Raw genomic sequence first — 26,149 nt, forward strand, 5'->3', positions numbered from 1 at the left:
CTTACCCTTGTGGGTGCCCATCCATGTGTGGGTAGTTCCTTCATAAAGTTGTGTTACTTATAAACTTAGGTTTATGTCAACTTAGATTTAATGCGTTTAGGAGCACGGTATCACAAGTCCGACTGCCTGTGTTCACATATCTGATGTTCTAACCTGGGATAGGTCAGTCAGTTAAGCTATAGCAGACTTAATTTGCTCATCAGTAAAATGGTAATAATAAAAGAACCTGGCATGTAGCAGCTCAGAAATTAATGAGATAATCTGTAAAAACACTGTTCTTGTGACCTATAATGTAAAGCAATCAATCAACATTCCTTATATTTATTTTCCATCTTTACCCCCTGGGAAAAAGTAACTCAGATGTTAACTATTTGCGTGAAACAATGCTTATTTTATTAGCTTTGAATTGCCACCTTTGAAGCTTCATAGGAGACCCCAAGTTCAACTAAACCCAGATTCCTTGAGTAAATCTTGAGTTCAATTTGTCCACAGTCTTAAACATTTTAGCAATCTCTATTTTGTACCGTTACATCTCCATCTTTATTGACTCAAGACTTAAAATTTGTACTTGGTCTTTATACACAACTGCAACTTGAATATTTTAGTTGATTGTTCCTGGATCTTTTCTTAATTTCTTTTTGGGCCATACAAAACAGGACTACCCCAGGAAGTCTTTATTATATAAGAACAGGCTGTACATTCAGTTTTGCTTTGAATACTTCACACAAAGTTTCAGACCCTGATAGCCCACGATGTTTATGAGCTTAATGAGCTTTGACCACACATTCCTCGTGGCTTAGAAATTTTTAAATTCTTTATATTAAAGTTGAGTTGAACTGAATGGCAGCAGAAAATGTAATCCTCTGCACCGAGGCAGTTCATCAGGACTGAAAGCACCATTGACTCCCTTAACTCCTCCCACCTTTCAGAAAGCTTAGCAAAATTCACACTCAGTTATCCTGGAGTCAGTATGCTATTCAGCATAGAAATGGAGCACAGTTTAATTGAAAATGACCTTCTATTCCCTTCTTTGGAAAAGTATGCACTAATTCATATATAATATTTCATATACTGCCATGTACTAAACAAAATAGCATCCTTAATCCCCTGGCTAAATGTTGTAGGATTTTTTGGCTGGAAATTTCTAAACCAAAAGCTGAGTGAAAAACCACATCATTTGGTTTCTTCTGCTTTCTTCCCTGTTTTTCAAGAAATTTGATTTGCAAAATGTCAGCAGGTGACATCCTGGAGGCATTCAGATTCTACCTTCTTATTCAACACTTCCGCCTAGTCTAGGGGGGACTTGCTGTGTGGCCAGCTTGCGCAGGGCCACTGCTGAGAGACGGGTGTGCTTGCTCTGCCACCTGCCTTCAACCAGGCCACCGCCTTGCCCCTTTCACCACCCCGAGAGGCCTTTTTGGGTAAGAAGAGATATAATTTGCCTGGTTTTTCTTGCAGAGAAAATCAGAAAGTTGGAATAATCCTGCCGCTCCTCTGGAGTGCTGAATTCTTCCACTGAAGCCTGAGTGGGACTTCGTACTCCTCACCCTCAGGCCACCTAGTCTGTCATGGGCTGCTCACAGACACAGCTATGAGTTTCAGCTGAAAAAGCTCTTTGAGTTATTTTAAGCAAAGGACATCAGAAGGAAATGTTTGTACCTCATTTCTCCATCAAGTGTTTTCCTGCCCCTATACTAATCCTCACAGATATTTGGCATGAAAAAAAAATTATTTAATGCCCCATGTGCCAGCTCCCAAGTGTTAGCATTGTCCAGACACAGTCCGTGTTTACATTGGTGTTAGATTTAGCAATTCAGGGCCTATAGTGGGTGCAAATCAGATTTTTGTCCAAAGTGTGTGTGTGTGTGTGTGTGTGTGTGTGAGAAAGAGAGAGAGAGAGAGAGAGACAGAGAAATTCTTGAGATAATCACAAGGCAACTTGGAAAGATGTTGAAATCTTTAGTTAGGTCTTCTTTCAGTGAAAAGAGGTTGTATAAAACACACCCTGATGATGAGTAGCAATTAACCGTGCATTACTTTCTGGAAAAGACTTCAAGCTGGCTGCCCTATAGGTCAGAGTCAATAAAGACTGAGTTACTAACAATAGCCTTTCTCTCTCGCTAAAGCCTTGGACTTAACCCTAACTTCATCAGACCAGGGAAGAAGAGAATAATGCCAACAATAGGAGTCTGGGAGGGTGACTTGGGCCTAATGCTCTGAGGCTGTAAAAGCTGTCAGGGGCTTGATTGATTGGCTCTCACGCCTTAGTCCCCAGTGCAAAGCACTAATGTTCCAGCCTCTTCTGAGAGGGTTGATGTGCCACCTGGGGTCAGAATTTATCAGCCTGTGGGGCTAATCTTTCAGATGAGGCCAAAGTACAGTCAATAATTTCTACAGAAATTTGTGCTCAGAGTTGCAAGGAAAGCAAGTTTTGACTCAAAATTCTTTTCTGTCCTATAGAGAAGTCCAGGGCCACCTCACATCCTCCTGCTAACATCATCTTGTGTATGTGTGTTAACAACATTTAGGATAAACTTGAATTGAAGAAGAGAATTAAAGTCATCATGGAATCTGTATTTAGCAATTATGTGGAGCCCCATCTCAGGGGTTCGGATCAGTGGGTGAAATGGAGAGAGGAAACACCCACAATTTTGAATTTATTAAAAAACCAAAATAAATCATCTCTAGAGAATCTAATAACTGGGTCAGGTTAAATCACATTGAATTTGGAAGCTTAAGTGTCTATGCAGGAACTCGGTTTACAGGCTCTGAAACGGAAGCGCATGGTACTGAGAAGGTGGAGGGAAATGGTAGGTAATCAAGGGCAAGAAGAGGTGAAGTATCAGGACATGGGTTTCCGTTAGATGCTTTGACTACTTCATGGGTTACCCTAAGAAATGTGACCGGAAGTTGGCTTAGATGGCTGTGTATATGGGAGTGTGTGGCTATAGAGCATCTCTGTGTCTGCAGAAACATATGTATTCATACACGCAGTATACTGAGATAGCAAAGCAGTGATACTGAACTAGGCTGGTCAGTCAATAACCAGCTAAGTTTTTGTTCTGCTCCAGCAAAATGATGCCTTGCCCCAGTAAGTGCTAACAAAGGCCCTTCTCCCGCCTGTGCTCCAGGAGAGCACCCATTAGCCACGCTTCATTAGGCTTGTTTACAGAAAAGAGCTGGTCTCTAAGCACATTATTGAAATACTTGTAACTCTGCTGGGCTTTTTTCTTCCCAAAAGATAGGAACTTTGGAATGTGGGGTGGGGGAGGGTGGAAAGGCAGCCTCTGCCCATTGTCAGGAAAGCTGGTCTGCTCAGCTGGGAATTGGAGAGAGGAGCTTGCATTTAACCTCCATCTGCATCCCCAGGGCCTTTGCTGCCTGGTCTCACTGCTGTTGTCAAGGTGTTGGGGACCTTTCATTCTGCCTTCTGTAATTGAGACAGGTGGCAGGTGTTCAGATCAGCTCACTGTTCCCGAAAACGTGACAGGAGGTGACCTTACCCCAAGCCCAGAGGAGGCTTCAGTGATTTAAAAGCTTATTTCTCCTTGAGCAGCAGGATGAGGAAATGATTGCTTTAAACAGTGGGTATGTTGGAAAGGATACTTTAGGCTGGCTGGAACTGGTGGTGGGTGTAGAAATAATGCAAGTCCTGAATGTTGGAATTTGCAGCCCTTGAGATTCCAAAAGACACATATGCCACATGTCCAGTGCTCCTGGTCACCAGGAATTCAGGATAATGAGTGCAGGTGCCCACGTCTGAGGAATCTTTGTCTGGAAGCAATGTCATAGAAGGCCTTGCTGCTGGCTCTCCTGATCAGGGGATTCTTCTTACTTTGACATCTCCCTCAGTTCTTTAGCCTGTGACCTGGGTTACAGGGGAGTTTAAATGAGGAAGCCAAAGTCCATTTTCTGAATGACAGTGCCCATGCTTTACCTAAATCATACCTGATTTGATATTAAAACAGTCACACCTATTTTATAGATAGGGAAACTGAGGCTCAGAGAAGGTTAGTTCAAGGTGAAGCAGTACAAAGCAGGCTTTGAGCCAAGTGGCTATGTCTTCAGAACCATCTCTGCAAGCACTTAGAGGGCTTCATTTGATCACCAGTCACCCTTTTATTCTTTATCCTATCTAGTCCACAAAGTTGACTGCAGACTGGGCTTGATTAGACTTCATTCCTTCAGCTTTCTTTGTTATACTCTGAACCTGAGCCATAGTTTCCTGGCTTTACTACCAGAGCATGTGGACTGCCTCACACTTGCCTGTAGGCCACGACCACCTCCAGGTGACAAGAGAGAGTTACCGAAGACACAGACCTCAACCCACCCCATTGCCTTTCATTGTGAGGATACTGACTCTGGTTTCTCAGACATCTGCATGCTTTGTCTCCTTTTTAGATTTGCAAAGATGGTGACTTTGAGACAACACACAAAATGTACCCCTTTAGTGCACCATACACATGCAAAGCTCTCCCATTTATACACACCACACACAGTAGAGAGAGGCATTTATGTTTTTCTGCCATTGTAAAGTGCTGTCTTAAATTTCAGCAGGTGCACCAGTAGTAGAGTGATCATCTCCAGGAAATGCTGCTGGCCTTTGTAAAGAATGGCTCATTTGGAGGTTTTATGATTTACTGGGGACCCAGCTGGTGGCCAATAGAACTTAGGGTGTGTGTGTTCTCCTGGGCTGGGAAGAGCTAGAGATGAAAAGGGTGCAGAGCTGGGAAAAAAGCAAATAAGATCTCTGACTTTAAATGAGGTATCATAATTTATATGGAGGCTGGCTCTTCAGTCCCAGTGAGATTCATACATCAGTAGAAGCCTTTTGATGTAAGCATAATTGTCAATTGGTTCCCACTGTCTCCTTGTATCCCAAGGACTGGGGATGCTAAGAAATTAAAACACAGTCCGATAGCCTGTAGTTGCATTACACGTATTTTAATGAGCAATTCACTTACACTTAAATCTGGAACTCTGCTGAGTACCTGCTGAGACTGAGCTACATGTTTGGAGGAAGACCAGGAGGTTGGAGGTTTTAGAAGGACTGATCCCACCATATTCCTTTCTCCTGGCCTCTCCTCTTCTCCAAAGCTTATGAGGTCTTTCATTCTTGCATTTTATTTCCTTTGCATCTTTCAGTTTCATTCATCTCAGTAATTACTTGGCCTCTGCGCCTGCTCCTTCCTCCCCTGCTCCTGCGTGGGGGGTGGTGGGGGGCAGTGAGGGGCAGTAAGCAGTGTGCCGGAAGCAGATTGCCACCTGCACCAGGAAACAGGAGTGGCAGAGAGCTGCTCAGTGACTTCAGCTTCATGGCATTTTACACCCTTCTTCCCCTCTTTAGCCCCAGAGTACACTCCTAAAGGGGGAGTTTTTGCCGTAAGGACAGTTTTTTTGTTTGGTTTTCCTGTTCTCCCTACCTGCCTTTCAGGTTGAAGTAACTGCATTTGCAGGGACCCCGGCTATAGAGCTTGTTAATGGAAGAGCCCCTGTAACTAATATTAAGTGCAAGAACTAATGGGCTGCTGATGGGAGGCCTGCCTTCTGGCAGTTGCTTATCTTCCGTGGCCTGAGAGTGGGAGTGTGTAGATGCTGTTTGCCTCTTGTCCTGGGGGTTCCTGGCTCTATGCTGTGTGCCTGGGGCCCCTTGTACACAGCTGCCTCCTAAAATAACACTCTTAAAGGAACAACCTGGTAGGAGGTAATCAACATCATGGCTTATCAAACACCTTTCTAAAGTTTTTGAGTGCTTGTATTTAAGGAAGGAAGAATTATCTCAGAATGACCTAATAATTAAAGCTCGTGAAATTGGACGGGGGGAGGCGAGTCAGTGTTGTTACCGTGGACATTGAACCCTCGTCTTCCCATGAAGGGAGGGAGGACAGGAATGCAAAATCCGGTCGCTACTCCAATGAGGAAGTTGTGCCTTCAGAAAGAAGAGAGCTTGAGAAACCTTCTGGCACTAGATATCATCATCTAAACTCATCAGATTTCAGAGAAACAAATGTATGTCTGCAAAGAACAGGAGAAAATTCAGATGGAGAACTTTGCACCAGAAACCAGAGAGGTGCTGTTGCTCATCTCCATGCCACCAAACCTCAAGGTATTACTTGCTGGAAGTCTAATCAGAGTCAGTAAATGGAAGCTCTTTATACAAATGCACACATGCATACATCATATGTATTCCATGCAAATACATGGTTGGTTTATACATTTAAATGGCTCCAAATACATGTCCATCTGGGAAGACCTGTATCTTTTTCTGTTTCATTTCCCCCATCTTTCTCCTTTTTGCTCTTAGCCCTCCTTTCTCTTTTGTCTTCTCCTTGAGCCTACCTCTTTGTCCTGTTATGTGTTGGCTGAGCCTTGATGGACCATAGCCTGAAAAGCCTCCCTTTGAAGGTGCGGGGGGTGGGGGTGGCTTTTGATACAGCCTGGCTAAGTGCCTATCACTTGCTGCTGTTGAAGTAAGCTCAGGGGACTTGTAAGTAAGCTGTGCCCTTCCCTTCCCCTCTCGCTGCCTGTGGCCAAGTGGAGACTGGGCTTACAGGAACTGCCTAAGCAATGAGGGTGTGCCTAAGCAGTATTGTGGTGTGAATGGTTGCAGGACATATATTTTTAAAAACTAGCCTCCGGCCATCAAAGAAGATGTTGCTTTAGGATGTTCATACTTAAAAGCACATGTGTTTTGTTACTGATCATGTCTGCAATTATTTTCTAAAGATGTCTGTGTGTTTTTCTTTTTAAATTGTGCTTTGTTCCCCCCATACGTCTATAATGACACCTTTGACATCTTATAATTAGGAAACTTGCTAAAACATACGTACTGAAGAAATAAGCATCTCTTTCTGCACACGACATTAATTGAACTTTAATGGTCTGTTGATATTTATTTTAAAGTTATATCTTGGTCTATCACTTTTCATTAATGCTTACTTATATAATAGTAGGCCAATAAAAATATTGTCACCAACCACATATGCATTTGCATGTTCATGGAGGTGCCTTACAAAAGCCTTATTTTTGCTCCCTCTTCCCACCCACAAGACTTCTTAACAGGCTGTTGTTATTTTCCAGAAATGGGAAAGGATAATGTTACTGGGGAAGCAAGAAAAGAAAGGCAGCAAGCGCTTCTTTTAGCTGACCAGTCAACTGGATATTGACCACCTGTCTTCATGGGAAAGAAATAGATGGCAGTGAATAAGCGAGAGTCTAGTTTTCCAAGAAGCTCAATGATTTTCCCAAATCAATACAGCTCATCAGGCCTTCGAACAAAGGCTGTGGGGTGAGGGGGAGGTGACAGTGATGGAAGTGGCTCTGTGTTCTTTTGTGTATTAAACAGTAAGGCCCAGGGGGAAACAAGGTTTCTTTAGCCATGCTCCCCGCCAACCCCCTTCAGAGCTTATTCAATGTATTTAGGGGGGAAAATCCTTTCAGATTTTTTTTTTTAGGATTTCCAGAGACTCTATCCTGATGATCAAATGTACTTTTGAAAGAGGCTCAATCAAGAAAGAAAGAATACCACCTTTTAAACTGTAGATTACAACAGCATTTTGCCACTGCCTTTTGCTTTTTTGGTATTGGTTTAGCATATCTATTTGAATTAAGGTCCTGTATGTTTTCTTGTTACTTATGGATAGGGTTTCGATGAACCAGAAAGAAATGTGTCGGTGTTCAGATTAACCTCTGGCAAATGAACAATGGTAACTCTCTACTCATAAGCCAGCCTTGTTCCTAATGTCTTGAAAATAACACCAAACCCTAAAAGGAGTGCTGAACCGTCATCCGAGAGGTTATAATTAACGGAGATAGAGTGGTGCCAGCGTATTCCAGCCGCTGACAGGGAACATCTATCCGAACCGGCAATTTTTAGCCGTTCGGTTCTTTAATCTCACTGTGCTTTCGTAAAGTCGTACATTAACTCCAGAGCAGCGCGGCTCTGGGGAGGGTGACGGGGGTGGCGGCATGCTGGGGCGTAAAGGGTTTCATTACGCTTTTGTCAGCACTGCCCTGTCTCCCGAGCTCCATTGCGGCCCACTATTTGTGCAGATAAAGCCCCAATGTTCAGGGTGACTAATCTCAGCACTGTGTTCCAGATGGTTTGATTACAGGATGTGGTTAAAGTGACTCTTCAAACATTCAGCCCAGCAGTAGGGCTCTTAAAAAAAAAAAAAAAAAACCCTGCATTTTCTGGTCACGTGACAAGACTGACTTTTCTTGTCCCAGTGTTCCACATACTAGGCGTAGGTAATAGGAAAGTCCCTCTGCCTTTTTGCCTGTCTATATTTCATTGGCAACCTTTGTTGTAAATTTAAAATTTCCCCAAATAACTATAAGGTCCACTTTGTCCTTTGAAGAAAGAGCCATCTGCAGGTTAGCAGCCCTGGAGCCAGAAAAGTGAACCAATATACTCTACAGGACTCTTCTTTTCAAAAAGTACAGGCATTGGGTAGAACAAAACCATGAAAACAAAATATTAGAGGGAGAGAGTTGGGTATGACAGAATGGTGATAAATCCTACCTTGTACAATAGTCACACTGTATAAAAATACAGGGTAATAGGATATCTGAAATGTGTGAACTTTATCCTGTACTCATGAAACCATATCGTGGCATTTTTACTGTCACTAATGTTTCTGCTGGGGGGGGGAATATATCTATATAAAAGGAAAGAAATGTGTAAACTTAAAAAAAAAAGGATTGTGGCATAAATGGGTTCCATTTGGGTGTTATAAGGGTGAGGTTTCTGTTTTCTGCATGGGTGCACACCAAGTCCATCCAGATGTGGCAGTCTGGATAAGAGTTCAAACAAGCTGCGTCTGTTTCCAAATTTGGCATTTGCAGTGCTTGGCAAAGACTTCTGTCCCAGGGATGAGGCACTTTAAAGACGCTGAAGCAGTCTTTAAAACTGTAATACAAACAGAATTATGCTGATCTGCTGGGAAATCAGGCATGTGCCCAGTTCTTGAGGAAACATCTTCACAAATACCAGAAACAGTAATTCACAAACCATATTTATAACATCTTCAGAGCAAAATCTCTCCACAGAGAATTTCTATCATCTGTAAGCTAGTGGGAAATGATGCTTATTGAAAAAGGATGGTAATGGTGAGCCCAAGGCCCTGAGGTGGATTCAAATGTAGATGCTCTGAAGTCCCCGCGTGCTGAAGGAACTCTCTGGGCGCCTGGTGCCATGTGCACAGGTGGGGTGGGGGCAGGCCCAGATGATATTTTCAGGGAGCGCAGTCTGGTTGGTAGAGGTGGGCTTGCTGTGCGAATGAACGGAGTAAAGTGTTAAAGGACCGTGTATTAGGGGAAGTGTTCAAACGTAGTAAATTTATTTGCTGCTCACCTAATAAGCTGGGTTCAGTGTTCCTGTTGGGCGAAGCTCCTCCTTGTTATGCAGGGTCCCAGATGAAGGAGACTGCCATGTTCTTGTGGCCTGAAGGTCACTGTCATGTCCTTCCCAGCCAGCCAGAAAGGGGGAGTGATAAGAACAGACACCAGAGGTTCATAGGGGCCAGGCCTGGAAGTGTCCCCCGTCACTGTCCTGCAGCAGAACTGAGGCACGGGCCACCTGACTAGTAGGGAGGCAGAGGAAGCGTCCAGCTGCAGCCTCAGGAACAGCATGCACTCTAGTGAGCCTCACCGGGAGAGGCCTACGTGGGGTGCAGTGGGGACCTGGGAAGGAGGGGCTGCTTTTCGGCAGTGTGCGTGCTGCAGGTGTGGCCGGAGAGGATTCGGAGAAGAGGTGACATTTGACTTGGCCTCCGTTCGGTCCTGATTCAGTAGGAACCTTAACTTTCCTTGGAGATTTGCACTAGGACGTCTTTAAAGTTTTTTTTTCAGGGGAGTTTAGGTGACCTGAAGAACGGTTGAAGAAATTTGTTTAGGCTGGAGAGGGGAAAAAAGTGTGTGAATTGGAGATGAGAAGAAATGTCACTGCCCTTGCCTCTGGGTGAAAGGCCATCCCTTCTGGGTATCCAGAGCTGCAGCCAGGACCGAGGCTTTCAGAGACAGACTTCCATTCAGAACCAGTTAACTTTTTAACAAGACAGCTGGAAAATAATAGGGCAGTCTTGAGTGCTGATGAGAGCCCGTCTTGGTGATGAAGCAGGAGGAAAAAGGGGGACACTTTCTCTCTCTCTCTCTCTCCCTCTCTCTCTCTCTCTCTAAAGGCCTTGATCCATCTTTGGGGCTTTGCCCCCTATGGTCCTCTCCTTAGTACCTTTTGACTTAGGTTTCTCCTCTTCCCAGCGTTCCCTTCCATATTAGTAATTCAGATTCCCGAAGTAAGTCCCTTTTGGTCGCCTCTGCTTTGAGCACCCATCACTGGAACAGTCAGATGAGGCCAGGGTTAGGATTACGGTAGAGAAAACTAGTGTCCTTGACCACCCTCTGAACGGGGCTGTGAGCAGGCAGGCACTATGAAGGGCCCATGCATGATCTAGGTTAATGAGAGGTCTACTCTCTGCGTATTGGGTAAAATGCAAACCATACTTCCACTTCTGGATTACAGGGTGTGCCTCTATTGGTTGTGTTACAAATTTTCAGGCTCTTCAAGTACAGAGTTTGGGTGGAGTTCGTCCAGCCATAACATGGTTGATTCCATAGCACCAAATAGTTAAGTATACCCTGCAGATGCACAGTAAATACTTAATGGGCCTGACCTTCTCTCCGGGAACTTAACTGCTGAGTACTGACAAGAGGAAATAATAGTTCGAATCTTAGGCCTGAGGTCCTCATGAGATCTCAGGGCTCTTTGGGCTTGTAGAATAGGGGGATCAGGTTATAGAACACAGACCACATTCTTTCCAAGTGTCCTGTAGGTAATAGGCTTTATGGGCTGCAGCTGAGGCTGTATCAGTATCCTTAATACATAGAAGAAAGCCCTGTGTGGTGAGCATACTGCAGCCATACATTGTTCTTTTCAGCTGTATTATTTGTTTATTGGTAATAATTTTCAGATATTTTTCACATATAAAATGTTACAAGGCAGGCATCATTAGCATATTTGAGAAAGACCATGTCCAATCCCTGGGTGGAAAGGGAGGAGGATAACCCTGGTGGGATACGTGAGAATATTAATGTTAAAAGGACATGTAAGGAGTGTTGGAGTCTTCCCAGTCCCTAGCTCAGAGGCTAGATGTGTGGTAAAATAAATACTAAATCTTTTTGGAATGAACACACATATATTTCTAGTTTACATAAGTGAGAAAGGCAACTATGATCAGATTTATAAAATTCAAATTTGCATTTTTAAAGGAATAATTTTCATTTGGGGCATGGATGCCTTTAAAAAGAATCATAGACTTTCTATGACCAAGGGTTACAAAGTGAGATGTTGAAACTTAAAGCAAAAATTGATCTGTTTTCATCTTCTAGATCCAAAACACGAGCTTGTGTTTGGCCCCTCACAATAGGATGTTGTCTAAACATAGACTTCCTTACAGAGAAACAATACATTTTGTAGTTTATATGACACACATTCCTTAAGTCTTCAGCCCAATACGGAGCAGCAGATTTGGCTGTGTGAACAGTGCCTGTGTGTATTTGCACGTGAATCCCAGGCAGATATAAATACTACGTGGCATGGTGAGGCGGCTTGTCCATACAAAGAAAAACAGACAGAAGCACACGTATTTAATTAACGCGGCTTTATGGACGAGTTTTAAAAATCTCCTTGGGAGGAGAGAGCATTTATATGGAGCATTTTAAATATGAAGGGCGTCTAGAAAAATAGGGCTGACGGACTGAGGCCCTTTAAGGTTGAAAGCGGACTTTTCTTTGTGGGATTTTATACCCACCTAGTGCTAATAATAATTATAATAACAATGGCACTTGTACTTAGATAAGAGGTCTGCCAGTGCGGCTTCCAGAGATAGTGTCAGGCGGTGTGAATAGTTTCGCAGCGTGCAGATTGCAGGCGGAGCCTGGAATGGCAGCCCCCATATCCAAGGGGTGAACCTCAGGCCCCTTCCTTCCCGTGGTCCCAGGCTTTCCCCTTGGCTGTGGTTCAAGCCCAGGTGGGCAGGCAGGGGTGGGTGGTGAGCCCTTGAGCCCAGGGCCCCACCCGGAGACCCCGGTGGGGAGACCCTGCCAGGCGCGCCCCACCCCCGCCCCCTCACCACATTCCCGGCCCGCGGCTCCGGCAGCTGCCCGGCCCAGCCAATCAGGCGCGCGCGTTTCCCGCAGGCGCGGGCCAATCAGCGGCCGGCGTTTGCTGGAAACGCGAACCCCTGAGGGGAAAAGCAATAACAAAAGCCTTTCACGGCAGACAAATGTTAAGTGTCTGTGCAGACTTTTCCTGTTTTTAATTTTATTACTGCAAGAATGGAGGGTTTGTTGTTTCTTTCATGTTTCCTTTCAAGCAATTTTAATTATACATTTGTGCTACATCAGGGACTCTGGAACGCAGGGATTCAGCCTATTGCGTCTGCAGCTAAAATGCAGTAACCTTCTGGCAATACAGATATATTCCTGCACTGTAAATATAGCTGACATGCTGAAGAATTTTAAGCAGCTGCAAAGGTCTTTGACACCACCCACAGTGCCCCAGAGCACAGATGATGAGAAAACCAGCGCTGTGTTCCCCTGGCCTCCTCTCCCACCCCCTCCCTTTTCCTGAAGGGATGTGCGTATAAAGAATCCTTTCCTCCAATTGTTCTGTCTTGTGCAAATTTTGACCAAATGCCTAATTACCATTGAGTCTTATCTCAATGTGAATTTTTATACTCGGTGGTTTAAAATTTTTTTCCCCTGAAGGAATTAGAATGGAATCAACCACGATCTGAGGAAATGCTTTGTTTCATGCTGGCTCCCCCCCCCCCACCTCCCCACCCCCCAAATACTACAGTGAGTAAATTCAGCTGTCACCTAAGCAATAGCAACTTAGACCATAGGGAAAATATTTTTTAATCTTTTTGAGACTTTTGAAAGAAATCCTTCCTTCCCTACTCTTGAGCTGCAACCATTCCGACATTTTACCTGCTGTTAAAACGTTCCCCAGGAAATGAGTGTTGGCTTGTGAGGTGTCCCTTACCGCAAAGGAGTTCTATACAGGTTTTCTGTAAAATTCAAAACGGCAGTAAGCAAGTGAGCAAATCACCGAGAAATAGACCAAGTAATGTCTCCTGGTGTTTCCAAGGAGTGGAGGGGAGGTACATTAAAGAAAACAAAGACTCAGCTCCCTTAAATACTTAATTTATTTACCCTGATTTTTTGTGCATGTCACACAATCCAGGATCCTTTTAATATATGTATGTATGCTTTAAAGGAATGGTAAAAAATAAATAACATGGCATTTGTCCTCTAGAGAAATAAAGAGGATGTTATATTTTCTTTTCCTGTGACATTTGGTATACTAAGTGCACTTAAGCTTAGTAATTCACAGATGCGGTGCTAAATTAAATTGTCTGCAGAGCAGTTAGGAAAAGCAGAATGATTTGCAGGAAACAAGTGTGTTGGTTTTGAGATTTCTTTCTTAATCCTCTGTGGCAAATGCTTACCAAAGTTTAATTCTAAAGATAACCCCAAGAGCAAACCTATTGTGCACATTTATTTTCTTAAGAGGGCTATTTTGGGAGACCTTAATATGAAACAAGACCAAACAGTGGAACAGATACCACACAAGGCTGATTCTTGTCTCACAAAGCCAGCCTAGGGGAGGATTAGGAAAGAGAACTCATAGCTGATTGTCTGCTATCTGGACTGCAAGCCCCAACCTTCCCCCTGTATACCTATTTTTGTGCACTGAATACTTTTTTTCTAAATAAAAAAATCACCGTTTTTTCATATTGAATTGGACACAAAACCAATCCCTTTTAGTCACCTTCTGGCTTAAGCACTGGTAACTGGCGTTTAGCTTTTGTTGGCTGCTTGCCAAACGAAAGCAATTATGTGTAATAACAGAAAAAATTAAGAGGTGAGTGTTGCTGTTTTACAGCAGGACATAGCAAAAACCATTTCCTTCTGTCAGCAGTATCTTGATTACACTCACAGCCCTACCCTTTTGTACCACGTGCGCATGGGCATAAGTACACACACACACACACACACACACACACACACACAATTTCCTGTGGGTTTTCACTTGAGGTCCCTGAAACCAGAAAGAGGAAGAATGCAAACCACAGGTTTTGAAATCCAATGAGAATAGAACTTTGCTGGTAAAAAATAATAGTAATGATAATAATAATAATAATGAACAAACTGGAAATAGAGTAAGCCATGCTTAACTGTGGGCCTCCATCCCCACCCGCACCTGCAGGTGTCCTCGTGGTCAATGTCACGTGGAGGAATAAAACTTACGTCGGGACTCTGCTGGACTGCACCAAGCACGACTGGGCCCCTCCCAGGTATGCACCCGGCCGTGTATTTCCGGCTCCTGCCTCTTCTTCCCTTCTCCTTCCCCCATCCTCTCTCTGCAGAGAAACTGTCTAGAGAGATTAATAATGCATAAGAAGGCTCTGTGTAATTGAAACCAGGCAAAAGAGGAATGACTGATTCAGGATTGAACACAGTCAAAGGCAGATGCTGGATTTCCTCGGTCGGGAGATCCCTGCCCCCTGCCCATTCTCTCCTTTGTTTTCTTCTTTTCTACAAAATGGGGATTTGAACCGGATTCGAAGCTAGCTACCTGAGCTGTTTTTCTGGGGAAGAATAGAAGCCGCTGGGGCCTGTTCTTTTTGCAGGTGTTGAAATTGTCAGTGGAAAGAAAGAATAGGGTGTCTTTTCCTTATCTGGGCCCAGATAAGGAAGCTGCCTGGCATTGTGTGCCTTGTAACTTCACCTGGCTCTTTTGTGGGGTGCTCTTCTGACGTCTGTTACTTGCTCCCCTAGGTTCTGTGAGTCACCGACAAGCGACCTAGAGATGAGAGGGGGCCGGGGCCGAGGGAAGAGAGCGAGGTCTGCTGCAGCGGCCCCGGGCTCGGAGGCCAGCTTCACGGAGTCCAGAGGCCTTCAGAACAAGAACAGAGGGGGCGCCAATGGGAAAGGGAGGCGGGGCAGCCTCAATGCCAGCGGGCGAAGGACACCCCCAAATTGTGCCGCTGAGGACATCAAGGCGAGCCCCTCCTCCACCAACAAAAGGAAAAACAAGCCTCCAATGGAGTTGGATCTGAACTCCAGCTCCGAGGACAGTAAGCCCGGGAAGCGCGTCCGCACTAATTCCAGAAGCACCCCCACCACCCCTCAGGGGAAGCCAGAGGCTACTTTTTTGGACCAAGGCTGCTCCTCTCCAGTGTTAATCGATTGTCCCCACCCAAATTGCAACAAAAAGTACAAGCACATTAACGGCCTGCGGTACCACCAGGCCCACGCACACCTCGACCCGGAGAATAAGCTGGAGTTTGAACCAGACAGCGAGGACAAGATCTCGGACTGCGAGGAGGCCCTGGGCGGTGTGGCACTCGAGTGCAGCGAGCCAAGCACAAGCGTGTCGGCGTACGAGCAGGTGAGGGCGCCGGCGTCCCCCTGCTCAGCGAACCCCCCTGGGACTCCCAAGGGAAAGAGAGAGCTGATGAGCAACGGCCCCGGCTCTGTCGTCAGCTCTAAAGCTGGGAAGAATTCCGGCAAAAAGAAGGGCCTTCACAGCGAACTGAGCAACCTTCCGGTGATCTCCAACATGACAGCCGCATTGGACAGTTGCTCGGCAGCAGATGGCAGTTTGGCTGCCGAGATGCCCAAACTGGAAGCGGAAGGCTTAATTGACAAGAAAAACTTAGGAGATAAAGAAAAGGGCAAAAAGGCCAGCCATTGCAAAATGGATAAAAACCTCTCTAAACTTAAAACCGCACGGCCCATCGCCCCGGCCCCGGCGCCCACACCCCCGCAGCTGATCGCCATCCCCACCGCGGCCTTCACGGGCACCACCACGGGGACAATTCCCGGGCTGCCCTCTCTCACCACCACCGTCGTCCAGGCCACACCAAAGAGCCCCCCGTTAAAGCCCATTCAGCCAAAGCCCACAATTATGGGGGAGCCCATGACCGTGAACCCCTCTCTTGTGTCACTCAAAGACAAAAAGAAAAAGGAGAAGCGAAAGCTGAAGGACAAAGAAGGGAAGGAGACGGGGAGCCCAAAAATGGATGCCAAGCTGAGCAAACTGGAGGAAGCCAAGGGGGCTGGGAAAGATTTGTCTGGGCATTTTTTAAAGGACCATCTCAGCAAGAGTGAAGGGCTGGCTAACGGGCTGTCAGAGTCTCAGGAGAGTCGAATGGCCAGTATCAAGGCCGAGGCCGATAAGGTTTACACGTTCACGGACAACGCGCCCAGCCCTTCCATAGGGAGCGCGGCGCGGATGGACTGCAGCGCGTTGGTCAATGGGCAGGCGCCCGGGGCCCCGCTGCACGTGCTCGCCCAGAACGGGGCCGAGACTTCCGCTGCCAAGACCAGCAGCCCCGCCTACTCGGACATTTCCGATGCTGCCGATGACGGCGGATCCGACAGCAGGTCGGAGGGCATGAGGTCAAAGGCTAGTTCCCCGTCTGACGCCCTTGCTAGTAAGGATGGTGTCATGAAGGGGCATTCCTCCACTCCCGCCCAGTCACTGCAAATGAAAGAGTCCCATTCTCCCTACTACCACAGCTACGACCCTTACTATTCTCCCAGCTACATGCACCCCGCGCAGGTCGGCCCCCCTGCAGCTGGCAGTGGCGGGAGCTCGCAGGTTTTGAAGATCAAGAAGGAGTCCGAAGAAGACGCAGAGAAGAAGGACAAGGCCGAGCAGCTGGATGCCAAGAAAGTGGACCATAACTCGGCCCCATTGCAGCCGCAGCACCAGTCAGTGATCACGCAAAGGCACCCCGCCCTGGCTCAGTCCCTTTACTACGGCCAGTATGCCTACGGGCTCTACATGGACCAGAAGTCCCTGATGGCCACCAGCCCTGCCTACCGGCAGCAGTATGACAAGTACTATGAGGACCAGAGGCTGGCAGAGCAGAAAATGGCCCAGACTGGGAGAGGAGACTGCGAAAGGAAAAACGAGCTCCCCTTGAAGGAGCTGGGCAAGGAGGACAGTAAACAGAAAAACATGCCGTCGGCCACAATCTCAAAAGCTCCCTCCACTCCGGAGCCTAACAAAACCCATTCTAAACTAGGGCCGGCAGTGCCTAATAAGACTGAGGAGACAGGTAAATCGCAGCTTCTCTCCAATCACCAGCAGCAGCTTCAGGCCGACAGCTACAAAGCTAAGCAGATGGAAAACCACCAGCTTATTAAGGAGGCTGTAGAAATGAAATCTGTCATGGACTCTATGAAGCAGACAGGTGTAGACCCAACCTCGAGATTTAAACAAGTAAGATTGTGGAGCGTGGCCCCTGCAGGGAGAGAGCAGTCTAAGACTTGCACGTGTCTGGGTTTGATCTGGTTAGGCTTACCAGGAGATACATGGAGGGTTCATTAGGGTGGATTCCTCTTCTCTCGAAGAATATTTTCAAAGATTCTTTCAGGGCTTAACTGTATACCTCTAAAATGTACACTGCTCAGTATTTCCTGGTCAGGTCATGTGGTATAAAGAACTGGGGACATGTTAATTGCAGACTCATGTTCCATGCCCCTTAACACACTGGCAATCTGTTAAGTGCCCCAGAGCAGAGTGATCATTTGGGAGGAGAGTGAGGGTGTCTGGATAGGTGGGCCACAGTCATGCCAGAGCCCCGTGGTCAGCCAGCCTGAGGCTGCATGTGCAAACACCTGAAACTGGGTCACCAGGAAACCACACACATGTCATGGTGCAGCTATCCGGACTCATTGCTGTCCCATGAGTATCAACTCGTATTTCCCAGCACTACTACCCAACTCCCCACTCCCATGCATGGAAGTCTCTGGTGATGCAGAGCGACAGAATCCTTTCTTTTTGCTCAATGCTGCCCAAAAGTTTGGATTTAGGCCCAACTTTGAATATTTCCTCAGGACTTAAATACCTAGTGGGTTTATGTCAGAAATGGAATGGGGGCAGGTCACAGAGGATCTTCAGGATTCTCAGTTCCCCACCTCTGGAGGCTGAGTCAGGCTCTGACTTCACTGGGCTGCATTAGAACTGTAAATTGGGGGGAAAGGGGTTATAGATGCCTCTGTGTTCTAGTAGAAAAGTCATAAATGTGTGCTTAATTTGAAGCTTCGTGTTAAGGTGTTAGCCCATGAACCAATATAGTAAACCTCAGCAGCAGATGAAGAATGTGTATTAGAAAACCAGTTTTTCCCCTTACATCATGTTAATCGATATAAAAATTACTTAGATTGACTGCTATTAACTTGACCTGGAGTTTTTAAAGTTCTTCTTTCCTGTGTGAGATGCTACAAGAGAAATGTGGGTTAGATTAAATGTCTGGGGATGTGACTTAATGCTGAGAAATGACATTAAGGGCCCAGCTCTGAATTCAGGCTGACCTAAGTTTGAAACCCAGCTCCACACTGGGCCCCACTGTGACCCTATGTTACTTGAGCTTAAAAGCTTTGGGTTTTTTTCTGTCTAAGAGATTAACAACGTTGCCTACCTCAGATATCGTCACTTTGTAAGAGGAGAAGGTAAAGCTCTTTGCACAGTGCAAACATATAAATAAATGTTAACTTAGCAAGAGTGCTGTCATTGTGATTAATGGGATTTTCTTTAAAAACTGAGAACGTAAAACAAATCTTTTTTTTTTTTTTAAACCAGGATCCAGAGTCAAGGACGTGGCATCATTACGTATACCAGCCCAAATACCTGGATCAGCAAAAGTCAGAAGAACTTGATAGAGAAAAGAAATTAAAAGAGGACAGTCCCAGGAAAACTCCCACCAAAGAGGGTGGTGTGCCCAGTCTTCCTGTATCACTAACGAGCATTAAAGAGGAGCCCAAAGAAGCCAAGCGCCCTGATTCTCAATCTATGGAGGAGGGCAAGCTGAAAAATGATGATCGAAAGACACCTGTGAATTGGAAGGACTCACGGGCAACCCGTGTAGCTGTCTCCTCACCCATGAGTCAGCATCAGTCCTACATCCAGTACCTGCAGGCTTACCCTTACCCACAGATGTATGACCCAGGCCATCCTGCATACCGGGCTGTTTCTCCCGTTCTGATGCACAGCTACCCTGGTACATGTTTGTGGGTTCTCTGTTGGCGGGAAGAGGCCATGTTCAAGCATTAGCTGTTTAAAAAATCGGGGTGCATGAGCCACTCCAAGAGTGAGACTCGGTTTGCTTGTTTCTATGCTGCGTAAAGTCCCCAAGATAGAACTGATTTACTGTAAAGGTTTGAGGTTTTTTTTTTTTAAGCTGAAATGTCCAGGGTCCTCAGCTCTAGTTCCCATAGTCTCTGATGGTCTGCTGTGGCTCTTGGACTGACAGGTGCTTTATTGCCTCCGAAAATATTCTAAGCACTTAAACTGTCATAATCACTACAGTTACTATTCCTTTCGCTTAAGCGGACACATAAATGTATGAAATGGCTGTAAGCTCAATTCTGTTTATAACCTCCGTTCATCAGGATGAACTAACTGGGAGAAGAAAACGGGAGAGCCTACATACCGTTTAACGATGATGTAGCCCATTCTTAATGTAATCCCCTATTTTTAACTCTTACCCTAAATTCATGTAGTCCAAATGATTTTTTTTTTTTTTGAAGATGTAGCCTATAACTGGATGTGACATTTGTTGTTTATCTGCAGGGGCCTATCTCTCTCCAGGATTTCATTATCCTGTTTATGGGAAGATGTCAGGGAGAGAAGAGGCAGAGAAAGTCAATACCAGCCCTAGCATCAACACAAAAACAACCACGGAATCAAAAGCCCTGGATCTGCTCCAGCAGCATGCCAGCCAGTACCGCAGCAAGTCTCCCGCTGTAAGCCTCCTTTTGTTGTTAGTGAAAAGTGCTCTGTTTTGGGGGAGAAAAGGGGACAAGCTAGAGAACAGTCTAGAAGTATAAATGGTTTTGGAACCCAGCTGTGATTTCAGGATGCTGTTTTATCCTGATACATAAAGAATGAAGTGTTCAAAAAGTGAGATGCTTTCTTACAGGAGGGGAAAATATAACCTAAACCATCTTTTGCAAGATCCACTGTGCCTTCCCTACCCAGGAGGACACTAACTAGGCGGCCATACAAATTTAAATTCATAGAAACCAACTTTGGGTGAGAAATATTTTTGATGCAAGATATTTTGATGCACTCGTATGCCAGGGTAGAGTCACCTGCTGAGCAGTGGTGGCTGCACCTGCTCTTTATTGGCCTTGACTTACTGTCATGTCTGGGTAACTCCGATGAGGTACTGCAAAGGTCTGTCTTTGTGAAAGATGGTCCCGCCCAACTCCCTCCCTCGTCCCTCACAGAAGGCAAAACCTAGTCCTAGAGACTGTTAAAGAGAAACAAAATTTTGAACGGCTGTAGCAGTTCTTGCCTGGAAAAGAAAAGTTTGAAATAAATTAAAATAAATGGTCTGTGATGTGAATGAGTTCACCAGAGACTCTAAAGAAACTGGAAAAGATGATTTATGAATCCCTGAGTCCTCCTTCCCATGCAAAGATTTCTATCAGTTGAGAAAGAGAACTTTAGTGAAAGGGTGATTACATTCTAGTGGGCAGAAATGTAAAGGAAACACAATCCTTAACTAAACTGTGATCATTAACTTGCCTGGATGGAGCTTCTCTATGAGTGCTCACAGACTCCAAGATGCTGGGATGCTTCCTGAAGCATAGGGCAGTGATTTTCCTATACTTGATTTTGGCATAGATATTGGCATGTATATTTTCAAAGGAGGAAAAAAAATATAAAATATATTTGGGAGAGATTCTCCCCATCAAATGTAATTTTAAAAAGCGTAGTTAAAAAAACTTAAAAAGAAATCTCCACAATGTCTTTCTTCCCTTGACCCATATATGGAAGTTGTTTCTGGAAGAAATGGGCAGATTCCAGACCTGCAATTCCAAGTGAATAGAAGTCTTCTTGTTTCAGTCACTGAGGAAAACCCTGGTGCTGCTAGGTTATTTTGGGGCTGGAGCAGTTCTTTGCTGTGGGCTCGATTCCAGTGGAAACAAATGTGTGCCTTTTGAAATGATCTTCCGTTAATAAAGAACTGTAAGGATCTGTGCTGCTTTTTAACCGAGGGGACAGAGGTGGCTTAGTGCTCCTCCTGAAGGAGCGCTTTTGCTTTTCCTACATTTACCGGGGAAATGATCTCTCTTCTCTGTTGCAGCCCGTGGAGAAGGCTACGGCCGAGCGGGAACGAGAAGCGGAAAGGGACCGCCACTCCCCGTTCAGCCAGCGGCACCTACACACGCACCACCACACCCACGTGGGCATGGGCTACCCACTCATCCCCGGGCAGTACGACCCGTTCCAAGGTCAGCAGCTCTGTCCTTACGCTGCCTTTCTGCGTTCAGCCTTGGGAAGTGGTTGCCAAAACTGCCTTTATGGTCAAAAAAATAATAGGGAGCTTTGAGCTAACATTAACTCCAGGGAGTGTTTCTAATCCTTACTTCCTAGTATTTCCTAGGGACACAACTAAGGCTGTTCCCACATCTTTGTGTTCTATTGTACATGAAATGGCTACCACTTAATAATTGTCGCTGGGCGATGTCACAGCGGCTTACTGTTATCTCATAGACCTGAGGGTGGCAGCCAGTGTTGGGTGCGCTGAATGTAACAACCAGAAGGTCAGATAGCTACTTAAGGGAAATTGTGGGGCTGGGGAAAAGGGAAGATAGTGGGAGGCTTTGGTGACATCGTCCTGATTTCTGCAAGCCTTTTAAGTTGCTCTTGTGCCCTGAAAGTAATGGGAGTAGCATGACCAGGTTTAACACTTTTTATAACCTAATTCAGGACTCTTCTTAGCCCTGCACTGCTGTGACTCTTTCACTGAAGATGGAGAAACGTTTTGAGAAAGCTGTGGAATCAACACTGAGCGGGCCTTCGTCTCTTTGGTGTTCTGGCTGAACACCTGCCATCTGCCCCAGCTGCGTCCCCTCAGAGGGGGTGGGCCGTGGCACTGTCTTTACCAGCAGACCCACCTGCTAGGAACTTGCTGTCTTAGCTCAGGCTGCTGTGATAAAATATCTTAGAGTCTTTAGCTTTAAACAGTAAAACTATTTTCTCACGGTTCTGAGGGCCAGGGGGTCTGAGATCAAGGCACCAGCCTGGTTGGTTTCTGGTGAGAGCCCTCCTCTGGCTTGTAGGTGGCCACCATCTCTCTGTGTGCTCCTATGACCTCTTCTCTGTGTGCATGGGGGAGGGAGGGAAAGAGAATTCTCTCCAGTGTCTCTTCTATAAGGATACTAGCCCTGTTGAATTCAGGCCCCATCCTTGTGCCTCATTTATTGTAGTTACTTCCCTATACGTGCTGTCTCCAAACACTATCACCTTGGGGGCAGGGCTTCCACATAGGAATTTTGGAGGAACGCGGTTCAGTCCATGGTGCTGATCACATTGCCTCTTATTCTGCTGTGTGACTCCAAGATAATATATTTGAAGGTGCTTCCAACAGTGGGAATGCTATACAAATGTGAGGGTTCATATTTGTTTTCAACTCACGTTACTTAGTGTCAACTAGTGGTTTAAAAGAGAGCGTAAGGACATGGGAGGAGAGAGTAGCTGTCCATAGGTTTGCATTTGTTTCCTCTATTTTTTTCCAGTATGGTTTTCTGTAATATTTCCTATTAGGTGACATTGTGCTGTTTGGAACTGTTACATTCTCTGACCTGCTACCTTTCTCTGGCAGGGTAAAAGTTAAGACCATTTCCAAGTTCAGTTCACTGTTTCTGTGTACCTTATGGGGTGCACCGTGTTCAGTCATTAACAGGGGAAAATGTTAAAGTGATAAAAGTTAATAGAAAAGTATTGTATTCTAAGCAAATAGGGTGTTGCTTCTATAATTCACCATGACTTTTGATTCTTGTTGGTACCTGTTCTTTCTCTGGAGCTTCCTGTTCAGGAATACACGCAAAACATTAGCACCATGTGGAGCCAGAGAGATGGAATGCCATTGTCTCTTTGAATAGCTATTAGGAAAACTGCGGAGTATTAAGGGGATAGACACTGGTTAGACCCGGCAGTACCCCATCCCTGCTGCCTGAGATGTTCCCTGTGTGTGTTTTAGGAAAGGACAAATTTCTGCTGTTGGATCTGCAGCCCTTTGCCACTGGGCATGTTTCTACTCTTATCTTTCTGACTGTCACAGAAACCCTGCATTTTTCCCCCATTAGGATTGACCTCTGCTGCCCTCGTTGCCTCTCAGCAGGTGGCTGCCCAGGCATCTGCATCAGGCATGTTTCCTGCACCGAGAAGGTAAACATCCTCTACATTTTGAATCAGTTTTCTAGATAGAGACATCTTAATGGGTGGGAGGAAGCAAGAGTAGGCTTTTTAGATTGAAAACTTAGCTCCTTAGAGTTTTATATTACTGTAATGAATGTGCTTTTGTGTTTTCATGCTTCACATGCAGCTTTTAGTCCATGAACCTCATTTCTGTAGCCGTGATACAGATTAGTAATTAACTGGTCAGTTTTTAAAACAGTTGAAAGTTCCTTAGGTTATCCTCACAGCTTTGTTAAAATGATTGACCCGTGACTCCCTTTGCTTTATTTAAAAGTCACAAGTAGAGAAATGTATTTTTCTTAATGCTAAGGTAATGTTCATTCTTTGATGTTTTTCATTCCCCTGCCAGTTATTTTAAAGAGGAAAATAATTTATTTTTCACAATGTGTATCATTACCCTTGTCCATTCACTTTCTGTGGAATCCATGAATTAATAGAATTTAAGCCTATCAGTCTTAGGGTTTTCATATTTTCGGTGCTAAATGTGTATAGAATCCTATGCTAAGGTCTTCTTTTCTTTTGCAGAGAATAACAGGATCGGAAATGTATGTTGTCATGTGACTGGATCACATGGGAAGCGCTTTATACAGACATCAGTTCCATGGTGTTAATTTGAAATGCCTTTAATGGCAGGCAAAAACCAGTCATTTCATTTTTGTAAATTACAGATTTTATCAGAGTAACAAATGTTGCTGTAATTAAACTTCTGTTTTATATATATATACGTATACATATATGTATATATACATATATATATATATATTCTTTACTTTTTGTATCAGTAACCAGGCTCGCACACACAGGGTCTGCTGCCAAGTTGCAAACCACTCAGCAAAAGGAAATAAAAAAATGTATTCGTCACATTGAAAAGTGTTAGCCACAAAAGGCTGCTTACATTCTTTTCCTTTTCCTTTTCAATTGTAAATAAATAATGTTATGTATCAGTATGCCTGAACCTTGCATATCCTTCATATATTTCCCATAAGCTCCTCTGAAAGGCTAACTGTGGTGATGACACTTTGGTACAATTTAGATGTCTATTTGGTGGCTCCTGTTAAAGACACATCAGTGTGAAATGTTCTGTAGTCACTGTACTTACTTGTGTGTTGTGGAAAAAGACTTTTGGAAGGCATGGGCTTGCCAGTACCACAAAAACTGTGTTGTATATAATGTAAAGATTAAAGTGGGGAAATAATGAGCATCTGTGAATAATACGGTGTCATTTTTTGGTAATCTTGAATGGCAAATAACCCGATAGCCTGCATACCAGAGACATCTGTGATTGTTCTATTACTTGAATAGTCCTGCAGTCTTTTTTTTTTTTTTTAATGTTTACAATTATCCAGTTTTAGAAGAAAGAGACTTTAACGCCATTGCCTGGTTACTTGTTTTATGCTGTAATCTACTTTATTTTATGTAAAATGTATATTGAATGCTTTCCTTTTTTATACCTGCCTTAAATAATTTGGCAATCAATTAAAAAGGTTTTTTTTAATAATGGCTTTTTGTCTCGTATTCTTTCTGCCTAGCTGGTCCTGATTCTAGTTCTCAGAGAATGATTTCTTATGATCATGGGTATACAATGCCAAACATACAGTACCCAGACACTGACTTTTCTTATTTGGTACACAGGTATAATAACCAAATACTTAAATGCAGTGGATATGTGCATATTTATTGGGTATTTACTCCAAAATTAGTTCTGAGCATAATAGAACTACAAATTGGTGGATACAGGTTTCTGTGATAGGAAATGGTATTCCAAAGATGTCTATCTGGTGATGTGTGAACAGTAGATTAAATGCATAAGAAGCCAGCCATTTATTTGACTTGTCATTGTTTTACTAGCATGTTTAATGCCAAATGTACAGAATTAGGTCTTCCTCCCTTCCTTTCTCCTTCCTTGCCCAACTCCCTCTCCCTCCTCCTTCCCTCTCTTATTTCTTTCCTTCCTTCCAACAAGACACTTTTTGAGCACCTGCTTTATCGCAGGTACTGTATAGGTGCTGGGGTACAGCCCTGAACAAAGCAGATAAAAATGCCTGTCCTCATAGAATATGCATCTTTTTGTGGGCAGAAAGCAGAATAGATACATCTCAGTAATATGCAGGGTATGTTAGAAGGTGGTGAACGCTGTGAAGAGAGAGCATGGAAGTGGGTGTAGGGAGCATGTGTGGGAGTTTGTGCTATAAACAGAGTGGTGGGGAAGGCCTCTCTCAAGGTTATGAGGAAAGTGATCCAGGCACATGTCTGGAGGAAAAGCATTGCAGTGAGATGGAAAAGCAAAAGCACAAACCTTAGCATGGGAGTAGGCTTCCTGTGTTTGGACCGGTGGATTGCAATGCTTCATTCCAGCTCTAAGGTTTTGATTTTGCTGTAATGGCTCATGACAGTTCTACTTGCTTGGTTTTCTATAACATTAAGTTGATGGAATTTGTCTTACCATTTGGTTCATTCTCTTACTTTGAGGCCTTTGCTTCATAAATGGCATAGATTTTTGCAATCAACAGAAATCTTTGCTTCTGGAAAACCATCTTAACAGTGTTAACCTTCGCTGCATGCCTTATATAGGTCTGGTCCATGCTCTTCATGCACTTCAGTAGGAGGATTTCTTTCTCCTAATTTTCAGTTTTCTTTTTAATTTCCTCCAGGTTATCATGTACATGTATTTCACATACACTCTTCATCATTTTTCTAAGTTACCTAATGTTTTTCAATTCTTAGACCTCATCCTGATATACCCTTGAAAACTTATGTACAGTTACAACAAGTATGCTTTTCCTGTTAAGAATATAGTTCAAAGTATATCTGTTGGTTGCCTACATGCTGCTCCAGTTCTGGAACTGACGGAACAGTTGT

General features: G+C 44.5%; 1 protein-coding gene across 3 annotated transcripts in view; it reads left to right on the plus strand.

Annotated features, from left to right (window-relative positions):
* The window catches only part of ZNF608 (zinc finger protein 608), a 138,789-nt gene that overhangs the window by 78,785 nt on the left and 33,855 nt on the right, over window positions 1-26,149 (plus strand). For 2 of the 3 annotated variants that reach the window (XR_012125327.1, XR_012125328.1), the window contains exons 4-9: window positions 14,273-14,360; window positions 14,845-17,299; window positions 18,662-19,079; window positions 19,652-19,824; window positions 21,174-21,321; window positions 23,179-23,260. Coding sequence is in view for 1 of the 3 variants with exons in the window: in XM_037005248.2 (XP_036861143.1) it covers window positions 14,273-14,360; window positions 14,845-17,299; window positions 18,662-19,079; window positions 19,652-19,824; window positions 21,174-21,321; window positions 23,179-23,260; window positions 23,816-23,822 (3,371 nt within the window). In the remaining 2 variants the exon portion in view is untranslated. Of the gene's footprint in view, window positions 1-14,272; window positions 14,361-14,844; window positions 17,300-18,661; window positions 19,080-19,651; window positions 19,825-21,173; window positions 21,322-23,178; window positions 23,261-23,815; window positions 24,789-26,149 lie in introns of those variants that run through there. The other variant, XM_037005248.2, reaches the window with a different exon arrangement.

Source organism: Manis javanica, chromosome 14 (assembly GCF_040802235.1).
Source record: "Manis javanica isolate MJ-LG chromosome 14, MJ_LKY, whole genome shotgun sequence".
In the NCBI taxonomy this organism is placed as follows: domain Eukaryota; kingdom Metazoa; phylum Chordata; class Mammalia; order Pholidota; family Manidae; genus Manis; species Manis javanica.